At 38.1% G+C, this 25,686-nt stretch overlaps 1 protein-coding gene across 1 annotated transcript in view; it reads right to left on the reverse strand.

Annotated features, from left to right (window-relative positions):
- Positions 1 to 9,312: 9,312 nt before the first annotated feature.
- Positions 9,313 to 25,686, reverse strand: part of angpt4 (angiopoietin 4) — a 34,538-nt gene continuing 18,164 nt past the window's right edge. Inside the window, exons 4-9 of the mRNA XM_027004968.3 lie at positions 18,028 to 18,260; positions 16,922 to 17,040; positions 15,087 to 15,188; positions 13,110 to 13,276; positions 12,573 to 12,703; positions 9,313 to 10,978 (exon numbers count right to left, since the gene is read on the reverse strand). Of these exons, the coding sequence (XP_026860769.2) occupies positions 10,818 to 10,978; positions 12,573 to 12,703; positions 13,110 to 13,276; positions 15,087 to 15,188; positions 16,922 to 17,040; positions 18,028 to 18,260 (913 nt within the window). The 3' untranslated portion in view covers positions 9,313 to 10,817. The remainder of the gene's footprint in view (positions 10,979 to 12,572; positions 12,704 to 13,109; positions 13,277 to 15,086; positions 15,189 to 16,921; positions 17,041 to 18,027; positions 18,261 to 25,686) is intronic.

The raw sequence follows: 25,686 nt of genomic DNA on the forward strand, positions 1-25,686 counted from the left end.
CAGTGAACAAGTGATCTGGTGTAGTGTATTGAATGTTTCCCCAATTCTGTTTTACACTTAATAAGTGGAATATCATCTACTGTATTATTCTCATTGCTTTTTAATAACCATACCAAAAAATTATCAGTCAGACTCACATCTAGGAGAAAAGAACATTCTGTTTTTCACAAGTGTTTTTGTCCAACAAAAATTGCTTGTTTTATCTCCTTGAGGCAGTGTGGTGTGGCGACAGAAATAAATGGACTGCCATTCCAGATGCTCTTGCTTGCCTCCCCTTTGGGGTGACTCATGCACGGAGGAGTGTAATGCAGAATGAATGAAAGCATTACTTACATCAGTTCTGACACTGTCAGCCAGATGCACTCACATAGCACCGTAGGTTGAATCTTGTGTGTATTTAAAACTTCTCAGACTAGCCAGAGCAATATCAACCTCACATTCTTGTAAAATGGATTAAAAGATATTTGACAAAGAAGCCTACTGAGTTTCCAAGTTATTTCAAAATATTCAAAATAATTCACAAAGAGGAAGAAATTTACACACTCGATTTTAAAAGAGCACAGTCCTTGGATGCATGTCCCATATGGGCATACTGGTAGCACTAATAAGAACACACACACACACACAAACAGCGTTACATTTGGCATTTGCTCATATTCAGAACAACTTACATAATTATAAGTATGTTAGAATGTGTGCAGAAAGTGTGACAGAATGAGAATCACATAACTTTACAGTGAATGTGTGTGTGTGTGTGTGTGTGTGTGTGTGTGTGTGTGTGTGTGTGTGTGTGTGTGAATGAATGCAAACACTTAAAAACAATTATAGGGATATAGTGCTTCATACAAACCATGTTTACACATCCTTTACTGCTTGTATACAATATTAGTGCTTTTCACTTAAGTGATTCAAATGTTATATAACTTGTGGGGATATTATGGTAAATTAACAGCCTATTGCAACTGGTAGAAATAAGTAACAGAATTGTGTTGAATGAGCAGTCATCACTTGATTTGTAGTAGTGCTGTGTCACCAATGACCTTAGTCCTTTTGATGCTTGAAGAGAATGCATTATAGTTCAAAGTTCAAAAAGGTTTTATTGTCATTTCAGCTATATACAAGTACAGAACAAAAACAAAACAATGTTCCTCCAGGACCATGGTGCAACACAAAACAACAGTGCAACAGACAACATGCTACACAAGTACAAACAGTCCAATATAGTGCAAAAACGTCATTAAATAAACATTAAATAAACAATAATAAATACAGGACAGGACAAATACAAAATGAGTAGACAGTGCAATTATTTAGTCCAGTACACAGTACTGGGCATATGTAAAGCGAGTTGTGCATAGGAATCAGTGACATGCTACCCTGAACATAGTCACCGGTAGCAGCCAGAACAGTTCAGAGTACAGTGCTGGTTTAATACAGTACTCTAGCAGCAAGTAGGATAATGTGCAAGACTGTAACAGGAGTGCATAATTTATTTGTGTGAGGTTTGACTTTATAACCTTATTCTCAAAAAGATGTTCAGGAATTGTTTTAGGTTTTCTTGAATGAAAATCAGTGGAAACCTATTTCACTTCCACAGTGAAATCACCCTATAGTTACTATTACCAAAGCAGCTGAACAGACATCCACACTTCTGCATGTAGACAGTTCTCCACCAAATTATGGGTATAGAGAGAAAATGTGTTAATATTATCATGATTAGTGTGTCTAATAAGCTTTACAATTGAGATCTCCGAACTCTAGATGACTGAAATTGGATGGCAATTCAGGCCAAGGTACTTTTTCATCAAGCACATTTATTTAGTCATGTCCGGGGGCAAATGAATTCAGTCCCTTCCATCCAATCATAGCATGCATAGGCGTAATTTATGCTGGGGATGCTGGGGACATGTCCCCACCATTTTTTGAAATTGGCTGATTTTGACCCCACCATTTTTTGAAAGAATACTTCTGAAAATATTATTGTTTCCTCTAAACTAATATGTGGTCTTTTCTTCAAGTATATAAATACATATTTTATTCATTATTACATAACTCAATTTGAATAATCATATGCTTGTTTTATTAAAAAACATATTATGTTCCTAATGACAGAATCTAAAACTGTTTGTGGTTATATTTTATGCCACATGATGCCGAGATAATAAACGTGGCACAGTTGACATTTCGTAGAAAAATACATTTTTAACAATTTTACTACAAATATATTTTAATCCGTAGTGCTGACACTGATAGGCTTGACAAACATGGCCATAAAGCTTTTGTGAACCTCTTCCTTTCAGTCACTGCGCAAAATATATTTTAAAGGGAATACAAATTTAAGGGGCATTAGCTTAAAGTTATTCAGCATTAATCCAGCTGCAGGAAACACAGGGTACTGTCATGAAGATCCAACATTTCTGGAGTACTTCTGAGTTACTCATAAATGTTATCACACCAAAGTAAATCAGTTTTATCACCATCGCTCACCACTTCTGTATACCAGACCTGAGAGACCACCTTATTATTCTAGGCTGTTATGACTCATGTGTATTCCTTTAATTTTGACTTTGCTCAGACAAAATCTCATTGTAAATGGTCTTAAGGCTATTTATTTTGCACAAGAGATGTATAAGATTAGGCTAGTATTAAGCCCCCTTCCTATAGTGGTATCACTAATGTGATTCAAGTTGTGGATCTCATTGTTGATATTTTCCTTAACCAACATGGCTATGATTTCAGAGGCTTACCATGACTAATTAGCAATTTTCTTTTAATTGACATTAGAGCCCCAACAATAGTCCTTCCAGATTATTTAAAATTACTCCTCCTGACCTACAAATATCTGCCTTTGACACTAAGACCACTATACAGTATTTTTGTCTTGCTTTGCAGTAGCTTTGGTATGAGACTCTTTGTGGGTTGTCACTACAACTGCCCACCTAACTCTGTCTCTCTCTGGATATCTCATATTTAAAAATAGACTGAGCACATATGAGTCAACAAGCATATTTGTGTTCATGCTCTATATTTGGTGATTCATGAATGTCCTGTAGCTAAGACATGATATCGTGGGTCACATAGGCAAATCATTTAATAACCAATCTAGTCTTTTTATAACCAAACAGAAATTGGTAGAGAATTTAATAACTTTTTGAGACTTTTATTAATGAGACAGAAGTTGATAGTGAATTTAATATCTAAATGTTTCTCTTTTAAAAGCATATCTATAAGTATCATGCATCAGGCCTCAGGGACTACAGCTGAACATTAGCCAGTTGGGTGATGCTGTGGCATTTACTTTATGTTGATCAATGTGCATTGTCCCTGATAGATAAATAATAAACAAATAATACTGTAGCATAAATAATGTGACAGACATAATGATGACATAGTGAGTATTGTAAACTCTTAAATAAAGCTGTGATATAGCTAATATGTTGCTACAAAATAATGATGACACGATGTAGGCTACATATTTAGTAGTTAAATAAATATAATGACACATATAAGAGGAATCCAAGAGAAAGATTAGCTGTCATGCTAATGTTTCCGGTTATAGTGTGAGCAGTTAAACTACTAGCACACACCTGACCATATACAGTTCTCTCTCCTGTGACTTGGCAACTACAGCTTCAAAGCTCTGACCACCACCAGCTTTAGAAACAGTCTCCACCCAGTCCAACCACCATAGGTTGGCATGCAGTCTGAAACACAATGTCACCCTTTATTGACATCATGACACCTGACCTTTTCTGATATATTGGATTGTACCATGCTTTTGTGCTGCTTTCTGTTACTTTGTACTCTTCATGGTTGTATCCATCTATGTCTGGGCTTTGAACAAGCAGCAAAATGTTTAGTTTGATTTTATTTCATCCAGATATCTTTAGAGTTACACACATGGAAAAATAAAAGGACATGTTGCTACATATATATATATATATATATATATATATATATATATATATATATATATATATAGATATTTAGAGAATGCTAAAGTCCATTTAAGATACCTCATGTATTATTTTGGTATTTTCATGTAACTGAATATATGCATTAAAAATGAAGATACCTTAGAAACATTTTGTAGTATTTAATTGTGTGTATTTTTGGTGGTGTATCATCAAAGGAAACACTAACTAAAATAAAGGAAATAAATAACAAGGGATGCAGTGCTGGTATTCAGTGGGTTTCATTGTGACTTTTCTACTGGAGGACACAGAGAGGTACAGTATTGCTCAGTAAATTATGTGACTCTACTTTTGAATAAAGTGAGGCTAATCCTATAAGACAATCTGTTTGCAAGGTTTGATGCAAATGTTGTAGCCTGGCGTAGTCTACCAGCCTTCAGCATGAGCCTTATCTGAGCATTACAAGTGAAAGGAGTTGAATCATAGGAATGAAATCTAACAACAAACTCTACTTTTCTTGCTTTTCAAATCAGCCCATACTAGACACATTTTCTATGACAGCATTTTGGTTTATTTAAACAGGTTCGAGATTTTAACTCTAAATTTACAGATCCAGTTTTCCATGCAGGTATTTACATGACCTTTAGAAGTTCACTCAGAAATTTCTCAGATCAGTGCTATGCCTTATTCAGTGAATCATGGTGACCCAAATTAGCCCTCCCTATCCAACTGGGCTGTAACTAACAACAAATGGCAAAAATGAAAAAGATGTTGCCATTGTGAGCATCTCTCTCTCTCTTCCACATGTGTATTTGTATTTGTACATACTCCATGCATAGGTTTGTAATAATGAATGTGAAATGATTTTCTACGTGTGTGTGTGTGTGTGTGTGTGTGTGTGTGTGTGTGTGCGTGTGTGTTTGGCTAGGCGCGTTAACGAGAGAGACTGGCGTAGTCTGTGAGTCATTTTGGTGTGACTCACACGCCGCTGATCCTTCCAGTCCTCAGCCGTTCTGTCGACACGACACCAGCACCTGCTTCAGAAAATAGGCCGAACTTCTGTCTCTCCCTCCGCCACCTTTCATCTCGCCATCTTCCTCGTGCTGCGCTCTTCTTGTTCTCCGTATTCTCATTCTCTCTCCTCCCTCCCCTCTTTCTACTCTCTCCCTCCCCTCCCCTCTTTCTACTCTCCCTGCCATCTCGTTTGCTCTCGCACGCGTTTGCCGCAACTCAAATCAATACATGCAATCAGCTTTGAAGTGCATATCTCCGATCCCCACCAAATAGACTGAAATGACTGATTGGACCCTGGCGTGTACATACCTAACGTGACACTGCAGGAATCAGATGCAGGAGTTTTCTTAAACATGCCTTCTGTCTTTATTATGCACACATTAATTTGACCTTCTTTCTGGTATAGCCCTTCAAAAAAAAAATTTTATTTGGTCTGTGGTTGCTGCAGCCATTTTGTGTAAATAAAATTAATTTTATTGATGAATTCCTGCTCAATCACAACCTGCAATTAATACATTTTGAAGCATTGACAACCAAAGCAATTACCTGCTTCTTAAAGAAGGTTTTAATTCTTTTTGTTCGTATGTTTGCTTTTGTGTCTAGTCTTATTAAGATGCAATAAGATAAAATAATTCACAGATGCTTGGATGTCTCAGATATAGTAGCTGTACCAAATGTTATACAAGTGCATGAACAGGTTCTTCCATGCACAGAACTGAGAGGGTGAGAGCATATCAGAGTCATGACCCTGGGGAGATGCTTGCTCATCTTAAAGATTTATCTTTTTACCCATAACAGCCTCCTATACTGTATCTCATAACCCCTTGGACAGGCATTTTGGAAACAGGCAATAAAAGGTGAGGGAAACAAATGCTATGTTTAAAAACAGTCACAGGGCTAGTATTACTTCATGCAGCACGCATCATTGGAGTGGTAAGAAATGCAAGGCATTGCATTTCGGAGAAATTATTTTGATAGTATATTCATAGTGCTTCAGAGTCTTGTAGTAGGACTTCTTGGGAATAATATAATCTGTTATCTGATGTATGGGGTTTATATGATTTCATTTATTTGACATCAATGAATCAATTAAATTAGAATTTAATTGATTAAATTAGAAATATAGAACTATTTAATTGTTCATGTAGGCTTGTGTGTGTGTATATATGTGTATGTGTGTGTGTATGTGTGTGTGTGATGCGTACAAATTGTGATTGAGTTATCACATGTTGCATCAGTCTTCTGGACCAATCCTCTGGTGGCAGCAATACCGCATTAGCTACAGGCCATAATCGAGCTCCCAGTTTAAGAAAAGCCACAAATTTTGCCACAAAAAAGCCGCAAAATCTTTAGTTTCATTGTCAGCTACTATACTTACAATCTGTGTTACTTACTCGCTTGTTCAGTGAACAAGAGATAGGTAATAGCTGCACATTGTGCAAACTGTCTATGTTTTTGCACAGATGTACTGTATTTCAAAGTTTTCAGAATGACTTAATATGAATCTGCAAGTCCCAAGATTAATAAAGTCCCAGGTATAAATAAAGCCTTGGTGATGTCTTCAGCTTCAGTCAGGCACAAAACTCCTACCCTTGTGTAATTCAAAGATGTGTGTGATTCACATCATTCTATACGACAGGACATACACACCATGCATACATGCCAAAAATATGTGAAAAGCTATCAGTCAAGGTATTGAAGAATGTGAAAAATAATGCATTCATTCCACATTTAGAGCAAGTCGAATTTTGCAGCACAGTCACCCCAGCCTGGCTTATGGCTTAATGGGGAGATACCAGGACTGGAGAAGTCTTGATTAAGTTATCATGCAGTTCTCTATTTCTTCAACATTCTAGCATATTTGAGATGGATCTGGCATGTCCAGGCTTGTAGCTGATAGGTAGATTTAAAGCTTTGTGCAAGTAAAGCCTGACAGGGTGCACAACTGAACACCCCCCCCCCCCCCTCTTGTCAGGTCATATATTAATGGGGACAAAAGTGATAGTGTGTTTGCCAGCTGAACTTTGCATGTTGCAATGTACTTCTATCACACAGCACTTTAGCTAAAACACAAATGTATTACCAAATCAAGCATATCTATGCAGTCACATAGCTAAATGCACAACATGGCTTAATGCTGTTACCCCGTTAGTTTTGCATCTAGTCTATGCAGGTCATTATGTAACTATTCGGTGTTGACCTAACTAATAATGCAATTTCAACTACTGCCCCCTCCTGGTATTACTGTGTATCTGTGTATGTGCTGAAAAACATTAACAGTAACATAAAAAGGGGAAGTGTATTGGGAAGGATCTAATCATAGCTGTAGGATACATACATGCACAGATTGCACAGATAGTTTTGTATTGAGAGTTTAGGTAGGGCATTCTATCTAGGAGGGAAGCATTTAGGGTGAGAATCTTTCAGAGGTTATCTGATTTGTAGTTGGAAATAGTTCAGACATGATAGCCTAGATTTCCCTTATAGTTTCTCCAGAGGAACAAGAGCATGCGCTAAGGGGGAGAGTAAAAAAGGCAGAATTTAGGTCAGAGAGAGAGAGAGAGCGAGAGAGAGAAATGCATGAAAGAAAGAGAGCATAGGCAAGATCCCTGAAGACACCAATTCAACTCACTCTACTTGATGACCTGCAAAGGAAATTGGTACAGAATTTATCAAGTATAAGCTTTCACATAAAAGTTATATATACTTTTACACATTTATAGTGACAATCTTACAATTGGTTGTTAATCCCAAAACAATCCCAAACCTGCAGACCTACAAAAAATAACTTTATTTTACACTCTGATTTTGAATTTGTTTCTATGGGTCTCATCCCTTACAAAAGGAATGTCACAGGTCTGTCCACTAGAGGGAGACAGAGAATAAATGATCAAATAGAGCACTATGGTTGCAGGAGCTAATAGTTTAACTGATGTTTTAATGCTATGGACACAGAAATCTCCATCTTTATGAGTATATAATCTTATTTTATGAACAAAAGTTAAGTGATGAGTCATCACATAGTATATTCATGTCTTCTCATTTTAGTGAGCTGAGCTGATCGACTGACTCCAAGGACTGCTGACTGATATAACAGCAACCCTAGAAAACAACAATAAAATTACTAAAAACATATAAATTAATTAATCACTGCTGAACTTTCCAGACCAGAAAGTGTGTCCTTTATCACCTGACACCATGCCTTCCATGTACAAATTTTCAAATTCTAGGAAAGCATAAATCATTCAACTCAACCATGGAGATAAAGTAAGGTATGTCACCATCTTTCCCTCCACTTCAGTTCACTTCAAATATTTTAAGGGCCCAGCACCCCTCCATCAGAATAAACTGAGGGTGACAATAGAAAGGAAACTCCCTCAAAAGACACAAGTAAGAAACCTAACAAACCAACTCAGCCAACTGGGTAACAGAGTACTGAAATTATTTTATAACATTTACTAAAGTACTTTGTAACATAGGCTCTCCGATTATTAGAGAAAGGATCTGAATGAATACTGATTTAAATAAGAGGTATGCTCATGAAATTACCACCTATGGTGATGGCACATGGCACAGCTGGGATTTGCACTCAGATCATGGTGACAGAGTTCATTTCAGTATAAGCTTTAATTTAATGTGCAGTTTGTGCGGCAGTGATGCAGAATAACAACTCATGTACAACATACAGTTTCATAACAACCCAGTGCTTGCACGCACACACGTGCACGCACATGCACACACACACACGTGCACACACACACAGAGACAGAGCAAACAAGTGATTTATATCATTCTATTAGCACACTAATCTAGCAACTGGACCTCTGTGTTGACAACGTTGCAAATGTCAGATTGCATTTTAATGCAAAGAGCTGTTCAATTGTAATGATATTTTCAAGATGATGTGTTCAATGACAACACAATTTTGTTACATTTTATAATGCGTTGCAAAATCAGCCTCAACAGCGTCAAATATGACTTTAGACAGTTATAATCATTCAGACGCAAGCGTTTCCATATGAGGGTTCTCCATCCAATCAACACACATGTTGGAACACATCACAGGATACTTGGTTCTGGTAGCGTCCAAGTTTGCTTGAGCATATTACGGAATCAACGTGACGCAAGCCCTGCCAAGATGAGATCTAAGTGCACGATGTGATTTACTGCATTTCACTCAGTGATAACAAAGGCATGAGATTACATCATGAGGGCAGTTAATCACAAGTGGCAATGGTACTTAAAAGCATGACGTTAAAGAGCATTTATCTGTGAGTGTAGTTGATTTTAGAGAGAAAAGCGATCAACCTGGCTCAAATATGTCCAAGAGGAATTTTGTGGCAGCTAAAGACAAAGGCTGTGGCACAGAACAAAAAGACACACATTTATATAAGAAATGTTTTACTGTATAGCTCAGACCCAATCATTTAGCAACAAAAGCAAAATCAATATTTGACACTGGAAAACAATTAATGTAGGGAAGAAGACAAGAAGGTAAAAAGAGAACACTTCTGTTTTTTTGACACGTCCAGAAGTATTTAGTTTGAATGTGGGAGGCTAGGGCAGTGAGCAATGTGATGTGAGATGCTTTAGTGATTTTGAATGTGCCTCAGTCAGACCTTCAGAATACTGTGGAAAACAGTGCAGGCTGTGAAACACTTATGAAGTACTGCAGCTGTTGAGCTGATGACCGTCTTTCAAGGTTATTGACAAAACTGGAATAATTTTAACTATTGTAACTATTACCATAACTCATCTCACATAACTGCATTAATAGTTCATGTCATGATTATGACTGAATAAGATATTTCATCAGAAACAGTAGACTATTCATTTAAAGTGCATTTTCACAAATTGTTCAACTGGCAGTTTTTACACTGTGATGGTGAAACCAGGAAAAAACTATTCTTAAGAGGCATTAAAATTCACATTCACACAGAAAGATGAGCAAAAATGATGAGCATAAACCAAGTAACTGGAAGTGTCTCTCTCTCTCTCTCTCTCTCTCTCTCTCTCTCTTTCGCACACGCGCACGCACACACACACACACACACACACACAAAGGGGCAAACAAGTGATTTATATAATTCTAGCAAGATTCTAAAAGAAAGAGATGTACTGCATCCAGTTAATATAAACACTGATTAAACAAAAAAAGTGTATAAAAATGTATATCCACTAGGATCTGTAAATGACAAATCATGAAATCATGAAAACAATACATGGGGATCCTTCTTACATTTTTTATCATGTCCATACCACCATTTGAGCATGACAGTTTCTAAAATAAAGTGGTCATCATAATTTCTACAGATTGTCTCTAATCACTTGAATCCCATATGCTCAGTTCACCTCCATCATCCTTAAGAAAGTACATGTGGCATCAGTAATATTCTTCATGTCTCAAAGAGTTCAATGTTGCATGATTTATTTTTCTGTTGATGTTGTCGTAACAACAGCTTTTGCTGAGCTCACAAAGACACCATATGAGCAGAGGGGAATTTCTCACATTTTGGGTAAGATCATCAGATAGGAGAGAGAGAGAGAGAGAGAGAGAGAGAGAGAGAGAGAGAGAGAGAGAGAGAGAGAAAGAGAGAGAGAGAGAGACAGACAGACAGACAGAGAGAGAGAGAGAGAGAGAGAGAGAGAGAGAGAGAACAAGAGCTATAAGTTCTTAATATCAGTCTGATAACTATGCTTTCTGTAACTTTCTGCTTTACAGAAGATCAGTTGTCCAGTAAGTAACAGACTCTTTGTTACAAAAGACTTCACTTTCCAAATGCTTATCACAACCATATTGGTCCAGAGTTCTGTTACGGAACATTGATTTTCAGCTTTCGGCTATCCCTGACGGCCAGACCGCCACGCTGTGATCATGGGCACGCTGCATTAGAAGTCGGTCGGCCGGATCATCATAGTCGTGGACTTCAGTGAGTAGCTGGGGCCTCGAAAGTGGTGCCATTTAATACCGTTGAGCTTCCGGATGTTGTGACCCACCGTGTAGTACATGCCATTCAGGTTGGATAGGCCACAGGCATCAAACCACCAACCTGCGCAGAGAAGAATCGTGGTAAGCACTTATCTATGAGAAAATAACCTCATGATATGTTTCTCAGGTTGATAAATATGATCCATGCTGTCCACTTGGATTTCTGGACGAGGGGGTTTATCCATTGGTGCTTGTGTGGAAGTGAACATAGTAGCATTTCTCTGTAGGTACTAACATGTGGGGGCTTGTTCAAGCACAAATGATACCTCAGAATAACACCTCTGCCTCTTCCGCCTGCCCCTCCACAGTGTCTCTTTTGTCTCTGTTTCTGGGCAGGCTCTCTCCATCTCAACAGGCTGCAAGTGTTTTGAATGATATGAGTCCCCGCTGGGCAAGAGGTATCTCATAGCCATTTTAAGCAAACTGTGATTCTTCCTAAAAGAAGCAGACTGCTCTTGCTCCCCAGAGAGACACTGAACTAACCATGACTGAATTAATATCTCTTCACTCTACACATGTTTAGATTGGAAAGGGATGGCAGTTGTGGAGGATTTAGGGCAGGGCTTTTCAACATTTGCTTATGAATAGCTATACAAACAGAGAGGGGCACTTTGAGGTCTCCAGCTGGTTTTGCGGCAATTAAATTAAATAACGTTCAGGATCACAATTAAAAGCCAGTTTATTTTGGAGTCCACTAGAGGTGAGGGATCAATGGTTGAACACTGGTATTGAATAAACTGTTTGGACAGAGGGAGATGTGTGTACGAGCATAGAGAAGTCTGAAAGTGTGGAACTTGTTTTTAAATGATATTGCAGTTTTAAACTCTGGGTGGAAGAGTAAGATCAGACTGTGCTGAGAGATGGCTTTTAAATTTTTTGATTAGGGTGCTAAGCTACGTAAATAATGGGGTCTAGGGGGACTTGAGAATGAGAAGGTGTAGACAGGGGTATAATGTGCTTTAGATTAAATCTTACAAGGCCAGCAGACCTGGATTAAACTTTTTTTTTTTACTAGCCAGTGTCACTGGTGTAGAATATGTAGGAAAAGAAAAGAAGCAAACGAGAGTCTCCAACTGAAGAGCTTATTGAAACAAATAAATCAAACCCGAACATGAAAGTGCACTAACCACAACTAAAGAAAGCCAATGTAACATCGTCACTGACTGACATCGGTGTGGAGAATGTGGGTAGTTATGACTCAGTAGTTAAGGTACTTAACCTGTAGTCAGAAGGTTGGTGGTTCAAGCCTCACCAGTGCCAAGTTGCCACTGAGTAAGACCCATAAGCCTCAATTGCTCAAGATGTATTCAGTCATAATTGTAAGTTGCTTTGGATAAAGCTGTCACCTATGTAAATAGACAACACCACCTGTGTGGCATGGAATAAAACCTGAAAATGAAACATAAACAATAGGCCACATGGAGGGCCACCATTGCCAGGCAGAGGCCAACTGGTGCCTTTTTAAAAAATTACTTTATTATTTACATTATTCTATGAGTGTTTGATAATAATCATTATAAATCCTGAACAAGGGTGTGACATTCATTTTATTTGTACTTTTACCTGTACTTTTATCAGGACATATACACTGTTACACAATACACAATATACTCTCTCAGTAGTAATTTGCATATGCAAAAGAAACAGGGCCTCACCTCCAGTCAGCATTAGTGCACACTTGCAGAGACAGTTGTCGTTGTCTGAGTCACGGGTGCTGAAACTGGTGCCATGAGAGGCCAGGCTGCTCTGCTGCCCTGCCGTGCCACTGTAACCCCTCAACAGAAGTCTGAACAGGAGGAAATCAGCACAGAGGTCACTAAAGATCTCACTGTGGCCACACACACACACCCATACACATCAAGATCCCATTCTTCAAAAAAGATGAAGCTCGCCGTATTTGTACAGAAGTGGATAACTGAAAAAAATTGAATGTCCAAATTGAATGTCCAAATGTCTAATTGAATGTCCAAATAGAACTTGAATTGCAGCCCACTATGTAATGGTATAAAATCAAAGCAGCACACAAAGAAGTACAACTAGGGCTTGATACCACAAAGAGCATCTTAAAGTACCAATCTAAACATTTGAGTCTCTCAATGAATGAATGCAAATTTGCATAACTAATAGATCCTCAAAACTTTCAAGACCTTAAAGTATTTTTCCCCCTATTTGTATTTGTATTTTTTTTTTACCTGTACTGTTGCTTTTCATTGGCCAACTGGAAGGTGTCGTACAGAGAATATGGAGCATTCCCCTCCCAGTCCTTCAGTTCTACTCGGAGGGAGTACTGGGTCTGCCTGGTGATCAGGTGCACTACCTCATTCCCCACCCAGTGCTCTCCATCTGGATCCCCAAAGCCCTGAGGAAAGATGGGCTCCAGTCAGTGGCTAAATTCACCATACCACCATGTGATAACAGATTTAGTTTTAAGAATTTGTAAAAAAAAAAACAAAACAAAACACTGAACTGTGTGATATCTAAGAAAATTATTATTAGATGTATATACCTAAGATAACTAATCAAAATCCATTCTGCATCAGGCTACGTTTGACCAACTAGTATGTAGCCAGTAGGTATTTGACTGAGACTATAAAATCTGTACAAGGGTATCTGCCACATGCTGTAAATGTAAATATTTGTAGATATTTATTTAATGGTTATGATGTGGCACATTAAGGTTCATACATATTAAGGTTTATATATGCTTCTAAATTGTACACATAATGTTTATCCTGTGGTTTATGGAAAAGTATTGACAATTTCAAACACTTCCTTGAAAAGTGAAAACATAGTGTAACATTGAGCGGTTATGAGTTGGATGCATGTGCAGAGAAGAATCACAATCAAGGAATTAAGATAGGATGAACACACAGGCTAGGAATCACAAACAAGGCATGGAATACAATAACCAGCAAATGCACAGGCAAAAAGGCAGGGTTTAAATAGATATACTAATAAGACTTAACTAGACACAGGTGCAACTCATGAGAGGCAGAGAAAACGAAACTAAGGAACAAAAACCACAACAAGGAAGTAAAGTTAAACAAAGACACGGACATGGAAACCATGGAGACAGGGACACTAGGAGGGGCCAATAGTGACAGTACCCCCCCCGCCAAAGCACACTGCACGGAAGTGTGCAAAAAATAAACAGAACCGACCAAGAACAGGAATAGGACAAGACACCGACAGGAACAGAATGGACAAGCCGAGGAGAAGGGACAGGAACCAGATGAGACACAGGAACAGACAGACCAGAAACAGGAGCAGAACACTGGACATGATGAGAAGCAGGCACAGGAGCAAAAGAAACAGAACACACAGACACCTGACACAACAGAAGCAGACAAGGGAACAGACGTGGGAACAGGGGCAACAGGAGCAGACAAAACAAAACAAGAACCAAGAATGGATGCAGCAGTGGAAGCAGGAGCAGAACCCTTAACAGAAACAGACTGAGGATGACAAAAGGGCCAGGAGGGAGGCTGAGGAGATACAACAAAAGATAACAAATGAAGAGAGATGACTGGAGGCACAAAAGGATGAGGAAAACAAAAATGCAACACAGACTGGGACAACGGGACTGAAACGAAACAGACATGAGACAGAGAAACCATGAAGACAGGGATGCTCGAACGGGCTATACGTAGCACATAAAAAACCCCAAACATGTTGGTGTCTACATAAACTTTTGTAGCATGTCTAGCATGTCTAGAGCCTTCACATAGTACAGGCCACGGTCCTTATAAAAAGAGTACAAATGTTGGCAGTGACGTCGTACTGTCAGATGTTGTTTTACACTCCATGTTTCATTCTTTTGCTGATTTGTTAGCTTATTTCATGAGAATGAAGCCAAACTCTTCCACTGAATAATTAAGAAAACATTTAGTAACTGCCCATGTTCTGTATAAATATTATCTAGCCATGTTCATATTGTCCTGTGAACCTACACAGCACAAGGACGTAGCATCTCCTTCATTCAGCTATGACCAATTATAATGGCTTAATAGATTAATGGATCCTGAGTAAACCAGAGCCAATGTTGCCTGAGCAACCTTTCACTAGGCTGCTAGTTGTTGAAAGACTTAAAAAAACTCTGTGTGTGTGCACATGTGTGTTGAGTGTGTCCAATTAGGTATGCGTGTACATGCATGAGTGTGTGTACTCACCATTTTGTACTCTTTCCAGCTTCTTTGGAAATCTACTGTGCCGTTGATCCTGCGTTGAAATACTGTCCAGCCTCCTCCGCTGGTTTCCATGTCACAGAAGACCTGTGGTGACAGTGCATCTCACTGACTGATCTCTCTCCACACTTCAAATGCAGTCTAAATAAATTATCTATAGATACTGGTATGGCATCTTGGATAACTGATTATTTGGGTTGGAAAGCTTACATTCATGAATAATAAGAAAAATGACCGAACAAGTGGATTCTCATGTGAGTTGGGACAGTGGTAGCTCAGTGGTTAAGGTACTTGAATTATAATTGGATTGTTGCTGGTTCAAGCACTGTTGCTACTGTTGGGCCCCTGAGCAAGGCCCTTTACTCATAATTGCAAGTTGCTTTGTATAAAAGCATCAGGTAAATGAGGTTTTTTTTTTTCAAATCAAACAGAAGAAACAGAGGTAGTTATGCAAGTGACTTATATTAGATTGCCGAATAACATTCTACATCAGCAATAAAAGTGTTCTGACAATTGGTTATGGAGATTTAACAACCAACAGCATTCCATATAACAGGTCAGTCAGTGTTAAAAAATGGTGAAGTTCTTTAAGGTGAAAATGAGAAAAGTCTCAATCATCATGGCAGCATTTAACAAATATGGTAAGAATGCATCAGCAAAGTGGAACAGTATCTCACTGACAAGCATGCCTGGTTGCCAAACAGGATAGCTACTAATGACCACTAAACCACAATCTCAAAAACGGCCATAGAGCAGCTGAGGAACTTCAACAACATGAATTGCGTATTGTGGGCTTCACAAAACTGGAGTTCATGGCAGGCTCACTGTTCTTAAACTGCTTGCATCCGAGGAAGGACACATAGACACCTAACCTGTTATAAAAAGCACAAATCTTGCATGCATGTTAAACTTGGTGGTGGATCCACAGCCATCTTGTAGGAGTCATTATGCTCTGAATAATAGCCTCTAGCAGCAAAGGACCATAAAGGGTTGTCAAACATTATTCTGTCACAATGATTTTATATTCTAATATATTTTACATTATAAAAATCTGCTTGGCTGAGCAGTGTTGAAAGCTGTTGTAAAATCTTCGATATACACACCTATGACCACCTCACAATGGCTGAATTCTGTATTAATGCAATATTCCATTGAGTAGTATAATCCTTTCCCTTGTGTTACTCAGCAATGAAAACTAGTTAGTGGAAAGAATTGCCTGGTGGAAGAAGTGTTTATTATGAATATTGTTATTAATACATTATTTAATACATTAAATGATTTATTGGGCACTGGTGTATTTGATCACATTATTTTTGTCTCTGTTTTATAAACGCAAAAAGCTACTTGAAGCTGTGTGTTGATTTGCGATGGGTAAGGCGTGATTTTTTCACGCCATTACCTTGAAAAAAATCACTGCAATGCACAGCTTCTCTTGGCTAAACGCTTTAATTTATCATGACTTTCCATACACCCTTCTTAACAAGTCCATACTTGTTAAGTAGTCAAACACTTTTCAAGGCCTCACCAATTCAAATAACTGCAGGTTATGGTCCTAGGTCAAAGAGTGCTAAGCACATTCTTGTCCTCTTCATCTCTTAAAGAACCATTACAGCATTTGGCAAAGACTCATCTATATATCAGGATGTGTTCTCCCTGGGAATCACATTGGAAGCACTTTGCTTTACCTGCACTACCAGGTGAGCTGCAGGAAAAGAACGAACTGGGGGGTTATAAAGAATCATGTCATTTTCTAAAGCTCCTCAGGGTCCATCACATTCTATCTTTCTGACTAATTCAATGACCTGGTTGAAAGGCTGTACCTTTGTGGGTTCCATCATGTCTCCAACATAAATGTGATAGACTCCACTGGTGTTGAGACCAGACCTATAGGCTTCAGCACAGTCTCTGAACTTCCTTTCACTTGGTGTGAAGTCTGACACTGCAAGGGAAGATATTTATTCTGTCAAGTTTATGCTGAATCAAGAATTCTTAGATGGCAAACTAACATAGTCCTCATATCCCAGTAGCATTGTCTCATGGCAACAGAAGTGATTTTAATTATTGTCATTAACTCTACATGAACAGGTCATATCCCATGATGGTTGCACATTGTTCAGGCAAGATATCTTTGTTTTTGGAATCTTTTAAAGATCATTTTTCACATAGGAAAATTAAAAATTTTCTCATGGACTGCCAAAGGGAATCTGTAAGCTGATATGTACTCTGCCTCATGTTAGCTGAGCTCCCCATGTGTGTGTGTATGTGTCTAAGTGTCTGTGAATGAGAGTATGTTTAATTGAGAAGACAAAAATATCAAAAGAAAGAGCTTATTGTTAAACTATCTAATGTATTTCTTTGCTCAGACCAAACATGCACTCTTTATGTTTCACTCATCTGAATCACTGCATTTGTAGCTGCTTCATAATTATTTTAAAACATTTTTCCTATCATAATTTTTCCTAATGAAAATTAAATGGGGACCTCCATGTGATCTATCTAATGATACTACATTTCTTTACTGTGGGCAGTCCTGACAATTGCCAAATGTTCAGGGGGTCCTGTAGGGGGCACTACCTAATCCTCTAATTCTCTCAATCACTTTATATATGATTAAAATATTTAAAAATGCCAGCTGTAATCTCATGCAGTGTGTGTGTGTGTGTGTGTGTGTGTGTGCGTGTGTGTGTGTACGTGTGCAGGTGTGTGTGTTTATTTAAAGGAAAAGCAAATGGAAAAGGTGGTAAGATATCAGGACTAACAAAATAATACCAAAAAGGTCAAATGTTTTTTTTTTTCGCCAGAACTATGCTATGTTTCCTTAAACTCAGAGCACAAATAAAACATATATATAACCCCACATTTTGAAAACATACAGGTATGCACTGTATATGTACTCACATGTGTGTCTGTACGCATTCGTGTTTACCTGTCCCAGCAGACACCAAGCTGATGAGGGCATGAATGGACTTCATCAGCTGTTGCTGTTGTTTCTGTAGGGCAGAACTGTTACTGCTGGCTGTGCGTAGCTGCCTCTCCAGAGCTGTGATGGCAGCTGACTGCCTCCCCACAAGGTCTTGCAGCCTCTCCTTCTCTTCCCGTATGTCCTCCAGCTCTGTTCGCTGCTGAGTCTCCAGCACCAGCACCTTACTCTCCAAACGACTATGAGGAAATGGCCAAAGATGGAATAAGCAGCTAGCTAGCCAATTCTGTTTCAAAAGCAACACTAATCCATTTGAGGAAACACTGCAGATGCAAACACATGGTTAAAGGTCATGTTTAAATTGCTACTTAAAATTCTTTAGCTTATTTATTTTATTTTATTTTTATTTTTATGTTGGGTCTTTCATAAGACCCAAGGTCACAATGCAGTAGCACAAACATGCAGCAAAAGACAGAACAAACTAAAGGAGTAAACTATCAGAAAACATATATTTGGTAGATAGTGAGTAAAGGGGCTGAGTATAAAGTTTTTCACTGTATTTTATTTATTTTTTTAAAGATGAAATAGGGGTAGAAAGTTCCAAAGTTTGGGGGCCAATCCAGCAGTCTCATTTGAATTGAGTCCCAAATGGCTTCTAAACTGAAATAATTTCCCCCAAGAATGCAATGTAGTTTTAAATCGATGTATCTATTAGAAAACGCACAAAGCACAGAGGTCTTTTCAATAAAAAGGAATTTGGGGATGGAAAGGGACCCTATTCCCAATTGCTTATACAGCTAATCTAAGCTTCTCTTGCTCAATGGCAGTCTTCATGGTCAATAAAGGAACTGTTTATCAACCAGCATGATTTTATCAAAAATCCACATACAATACTTCACAATGACAAAGAAAAATTTGGTTTATAGAATGCATTTTAAATTAAAAATAAAAGATTGAAATATAGCATTTAAATAAGTATTCAAACATTTTGTTATGACCCTAGGATACCCTACATCTGTCAGTGGTCCTTAAAATGATTCTACAACTTCTTTGGAGTCTACCTTTACCTAATTGCATTTATTGGATATAATTACAAAAGGCAGACAGCTTTCCATATAGGTTCTAACAGTGGATCATGTATGTAAATCAAGCCATGAGGTTGAGAGAATTGTCTGTATACCTACAAGACAGGATTGTGTCAAGGCACATATTTTGGAAAGAATGCAAGAAAATGTCTGCAGCATTGAAAATGGCCAAAATGTGGAACCACCAACAGTCTTTGTAGATATAGTGATGGAGCCAAACTGAGTAACTGGGGACGAAAGGCCTTGGTCAGACAGGTAAGCAAGAACCCAATGGCATTCCACTAATTGGGCTTTTAGATCAGTACTGGCTAGATAAAAGCAATTCCTAACTAAAAAGCAAATTAACCTACTTTGAGTTTGCCAAAAGATCAACTCTCAGACAATTAGAAGCAAGATCCTCAGGTTTGATGAAATTAATATTCAACTATTTGGCCACAGATCCCAGCAGCATTGAAACAAACAGGCAGTGATCATCACCTCATTTATACAAACCCTACAGTCAAACAGTGTGGAGGCAGCATCATGTCTTAAAGATGTTTTTCAGTGGCATGGACTGGAAGATTAGTGAGGACAGAGGGAAAGATGGATGCAGAAAAATATAGAGCAATTGTGGGTGATGACCTTTTTCAGATTATCTAAATCTCAGGATTAGACAAAGGTTAACATAAGACAATAACATGAAACATACTGCCACTACTACTTCTAAAGTGTGGCTTTGGAAAAAGTATGAAAATTCTTAAGTGGCCTGGCCAAAGTATAAACCTGAACCCAATAAAGCATCTCTGGAGAAACCTGAAAATGACTGTGCATTTAGACTTTCTGTCCAACCTGACTTTATTTAAATGATTCTGCCAACAAAAATTGTAGTTACAATAGACAGGTGTGCCAAGCTTGTAGAATCATTCCCAAGAAGACATAAAGCTGTAATTGATGCCAAAGATACTTGAAGCAAATACTAAATGAAGAATAGTTGCAAACATATTTGTTCTCTATTTTTAATATATTTACAAAACATGACAAAGCATTCCAGTACATTGTCATTGTGGTGTACTGTATAGATTGTCAATAAAGAATAGTTAAATCCATTTTAAAAGTCTGAATGAAAAAGGGATTGGGAGTAAAGGTAAGATGGCCAGGTGGAGAAGACATGATGGTTGGAAGGAGTGTTAATGATGATCTGAAAGCTATTAGTGACCGGTTTGAAGGTACCTTAGGAAAGGTTATTTATGAATATAGGATGGCAAGATTTGGTATTTTGCAGGGAAAGGAAAAGAGGCAAGGCATAATGAATTCAAGATGGAAAGTAGAAATAGTTAGAAAGTAGAAAACTCACTTAGGAGTTAAGGTCACTTAGAAAGCAGTGGAGGCAAGTAGAGGAGGAAAGAGAGGGGTATCAATACACTGCAAAAGGAGCTGAATGATAGGTTGGTGGTATAAAGCAGAGCAGAGATCTTGAGGAAAAGTAGAAACAAGAAGGAGACTTATAGGGTACCTTTTAGGGATGCATTTAGGTTTGTGAAGACATTTCTTAGTAAGGAGAAATCTAGGAGGCTAAAAGTTGAAAAGAAGAACTCAAAAGTTCCCAAAAGAGAACTCAAAAAGGCATTTCAATAGAGTGTATTCTGATAAGTAAAGGACAAAGAAGCTGGGGCAGCATAAATTCTACCAGTGGGTGATACAGAGCAGCAAATGGATGCCAGCCCACCAAAGTGGAGTGAGGTATAAAAGTGTAAAGGCAGGTTCTGCTCTGAGCTTAATGGAGTCCTGTACTGCATGTATAAAGGTGCCCCTGATATCTTGAAGTTCTTATGAAAGATGATGGTCATAGTGTAAAAGAAAGGGATTAATCCAAAAGAGTCAAGAAGAGACAGGATTGTATTTTATACCAAAAGAGAAGGATGCTGGGGGTATTGAACAGTTTTGGCCTATGAGTCTTAATGTAGAGGGTAAGATTTCCTTTATGGTGATCACACAAAGACTGCAAAGGTTACATATTTAAAAGTGATTTAGTTAATGGATACATCAGTGCAAAAGGCAGGAGTTTCAGAATTTCCAGGTTGTTTGGCTTATAGCAGCATGATTTGGCATCAAATCCAGAGAGAAAAGAAAGAGGATAGGGACCTACACATGCATTTGGCTCGGTACTGCAAAATCTCTTATGGAAGGCATTTGGATTCGTCCAGGTACCAGATAGGATTACTAGACAGGTTAATTAAGGCAGGTTATTAAGTTTTGTTTTAATACAGGAGAGTATGTTACAGCAACTGGAAATCGGTATAAAGGCCAGCTGTACTATTTCAATGTTAGCATTCACAATAGCGATGGAGGTGATAATTAGAGCTTCTGAGAGGGAGAGTCTGTAGCACAGTACCCAGCTCCCTCCATTCAGGGCCTACATGGATGACAATGCTGACAATGCTGACAGCTACTGTGCCATGTACTCAGTAGTTGCTAAAGAAGATGAATGATAATCTTAAGTGAGGTAGGATGAAGGTTAAGCTTAATAAGTCTAGAAGATTGTGAAAGAAAAACTTGTGCAGGAACATTTTTTTTTATGGAAGGAGAACAGATACCTTCTGTAGTGGAGAAACCAGTAAAGAGTTTGGCTAGATGGTGTAGTGCAACATTAAATGATAAAGAACAAGTTGAGGAGCTGAAGAAGGAAATGGTGAAGGCTATTAATAATATTGATAGGTCATTTTTACCAGATAAATTGAAAATGTGGTGCCTCCAGTTTGGTTTGCTGCCTCATATTAGATGGCCACAGACAGTTGCGCTCACCAGCATAGAGAGGCTGGAGAGGATTATGAATAAGGTTTAAGATAAGGGTGCCATTGGTCTAAGTAGTGTGGCATGGTACAGAGAGATGTGATAGAGCTACTTCCGACAAGTTTATTTGGGGAATATTAATATGCTAAGGGAACTCATTATCTTATTTTTTAGGGTCTAAGGATGCTGTGATAAAAACGGCTGTGCCAGTCACAAAAACAGGAAGAACGTGGAATCTATGAGTGGTATTGCAGTTACCTACGAGTGCTTTGGAGCATGAGGATGTGTTAGGGCCATTGCAAAGCAGAAGAGATGATTTGTGGAATGTGTTTAATAAGACCATGTTGCCAGAGAGAAGGTGAATGATTACTGCTTTTATTCATTAACATGAAGAGGAGACACCATGCACATCAGTGGCTTCAAATGGGAAAAAGGGGAAAGATTTCATTATTCAAATTTAGTGGAGAATCACTTGGCAAGGGCAATGGATGTGAGTTGTGTAAAATGTACTTCCAACTTACAATGTTCTTCCAACTCCACAAAACCTTGGACAATGGGTAGTTGAAGATCCTAGCCTGTGATTTTTGTGTAGTGGTTGATAAGCAGATTTTATTAGTATAAAAGTTTGTTGCAGGAAAGTTATACATGGAGACAACCAGGCAGTTAGCTCAATAGCCTGTTTATTTGAAAATAAGCACATAGAAGTTAACTCTTTCCCCAAGTATTGACAGCAATTAGGTTTGTGAACAAGGGGCAGTGTTCTGGGGAGTAATCTCAGGCTATAAATATTGGTAGATGGACTGATGAGGTTGGAAATTAGTAGCAGATGTTGGTAAAAAAAAAAAAAGAAAAAAGAAAGAAACAACAACAAAAAATCCTATAGGGCCCTTAGTGTGTTGCATTAACTATGCCAAGGCAGGGTGTGGTGTTGTACTTTGAAAATAAGTGGACAGTTTATTTTATAGAGTTAACAACTCCATTTGAGGATGCATTTGATAAAGCAATCAAAAGGAAGTGGCTGAGATGGTCACCACCTGGATTTAACTAAGCAAATAGGTAAGAGCCTCCCATTGGATAATTACTGCATGGATGATTATGTTTCAGCTGGCAACAAGTTATTTAACCTTAACTGATGCAGTGAGTAGCTTCTCATTTGTTAAACAACCATGTCGAAAGACACATCTTGTGGTCATAGAAAAGATGTTAATCTGTTTTAGAAGGGTCAAATTATTGGCATGCATCAAGCAGAGAAAACATCTAAAAAGATTACTGAAACTACTAAAATCAGGTTAAGAACTGCCCAACGCATTATTAAAAAGCGTAAGGACAGTGGGGAAACATCATCTCCGAGTAAGGAATGTGGTCGGAAAAAAAATCTTGAATGATCGTGATCGGCGATCACTTAAACGTGTGGTGAAATCAAATTGTAGAAAAACAACAGTAGAACTCAGGGATATGTTTAATAGTGAAAGTAAGAGCATTTCCACATGCACAATGTGAAGGGACTCAAGGGATTGGGACTAAACAGCTGTGTAGCCTTAAGAAAACCACTTGTCAGTGAGGCTAACCTGCATAAACAGCTTCAATTTGCTAGGGAGCATAAAGATTGGACTCTGGAGCAATGGAAGAAGGTCATGTGGTCTGATGAGTCCAGATTTACCTTGTTCCAGAGTCATAGGCACATCAGGGTAAGAAGAGAGGCGGCTGAAGTGATGTTCCCATCATGTCTAGTGCCTACCGTACAAGCCTTTGGGGGCAGTGCTATCTCAACTGGCCATATATATATATATCTCAACTATCTCAACTGGCCATATATATATATATATATATATATATATATATATATATATATATATATATATGGCCAGTTGAGATAGGAGCTAGGGGATTTGTACTTAAGGCTGCTACATCCATGTTTGCAGAAGGTAAGGGTAGTGATGAAGTAATTTTGTAGGTGAACCTTCTGTAGGTGTTGTGGGTTTAATTCAGTGAAACACTGACAAAGGGAGATGCCTACCTGTTGATCCTTGTGTGTAGAGCTTGTGAGGATGTGGTTTCTGTTATGAAGTGAGTGGGCTGGGCTATGTGTGAAACTCGAATTGTTTGGCACAGGATATTGGACAACCTTTCCTGTGTATAATTACATCTGAAACATACCAATAATGTGTAAAACATGACACAGTCTGAAAATGTTCTGCATGCATTGTATGTTAGTATGGTCCCTTTTAGAGATATTCCATTTTATTAAATATTGTCTGCCTTTTTTAGTTTCCATTTACATTTAGGCAATATGGAACATTTAGTCATTTAGCCAAACATGTGCAAACAGTAGACAACACAACAAGCCACGATAAATGAAAACATAATAAAGCAACTGTGTTCTCCATTGCCTCCACATTTTAAGTAAGTCATGCAGGTTTTTACTATTGTTGACTGTTGTTCAAAAACTCAAAACTGGAATAACCTCTGTACTGTGACATGCAGGAAGTGTGTGTGTGTGTGTGTATGTGTGCATGTGGAAAAAAAAAAAGTCAAAAACAGATCCATGAAAAAGCAAGTCATCTAGTCTTTCCTATAGCCAGCTCTGATGGCACAGCAGGAGAGAAACAGTAAAACAATAAACACTTCAAAGAAAACAAAAACAAAAACCAGTGGATCAAAGTGTACAATGGGGTATGCTTTCACACATCATTACAATAATAAAAGGACAGCAATCTTATGATGAGTCAGCGGAATGTTAAAATAACTACGATAAAATATCAGTGTCAGTTATGCGCAATACTATTGTGTCACCGTATAAGATGGAATCAGTCCTTTAGAAACATTGATATACCCTTTTTTTTTTTTTTGCTTTAGCTGAACTCCATGCTCTCTGTACCCTCTCTGTAATATTTCAGCCTTGTTTTCACTCTTTGCGACACTCTGCTGTCATCCCACCCTATAAATAAATACCCAACAGCAATGATTTTCAACCCGTGGGCCACAGACCCAGGAAAGGTTGTCAAGGAGAGGTTTACTTTCCAAACAAAAAATATTATCATGAAACTGGAAATGGCTGGAATACATTATGGATTTCATCAGAGTTCTTATCCTTGATGTTTACACTCAATGTAAGTGAAATCTGATGACTTTTTCTTGTTTAGTTGTACCTTGTAATTTCAGGAAAAAAAAAAAGAAAAAAAAAAGGAAAATACAAACCTCCGCTAATGCATTCAATAAAGATATATTAATGAGAATTAAACAGCAGAAAATACAGAAACTTTTTGTTGTGTATGGATTTAGAATAATAATTTGTTTTGTCAGTTTAGATTATTCCAAAAAACAATTAACTTCTGTAGAGGACATTTTTCCTTGTTGTTACAAGACAATTGGTAAGTTTTAAATGTATAGTTATTATATATCTTATATATGAGGCCAGGATGATGTGATGGTAATGGTAATTACTCATATAATATTTGAGAACAGTGTAAAACAGCAAGAGGCTAGGATTCCAGGACCACTGTACAGCAAGTCATCAAAATGTTATAGGAATTAATGTCCACTGGGGATGCTAAAAAGAAGACTAAGAGTGGATTTCATCATTGCTTCCCTATCTGAGTGGGAAATGCAAACAACCACACATGCACACAGCAATGACTGTAACTCTGACATCATGGTGCAGGTCTTCTCCCTGGGACAGGTAACTGAGGTTCAGTTCCCTCCAGCAATAGCCAAACTAATGCTGCAAACTTTATGTTATAAATTCAATCAGTCAAATTGTATTTATATAGCCCTTTTTAGAGAAGGTCTTTGCCAAGGTCCAAGCCCTCAG

The sequence above is a fragment of the Electrophorus electricus genome, chromosome 7 (assembly GCF_041902795.1).
Source record: "Electrophorus electricus isolate QZ-2024a chromosome 7, ASM4190279v1, whole genome shotgun sequence".
Taxonomy (NCBI): domain Eukaryota; kingdom Metazoa; phylum Chordata; class Actinopteri; order Gymnotiformes; family Gymnotidae; genus Electrophorus; species Electrophorus electricus.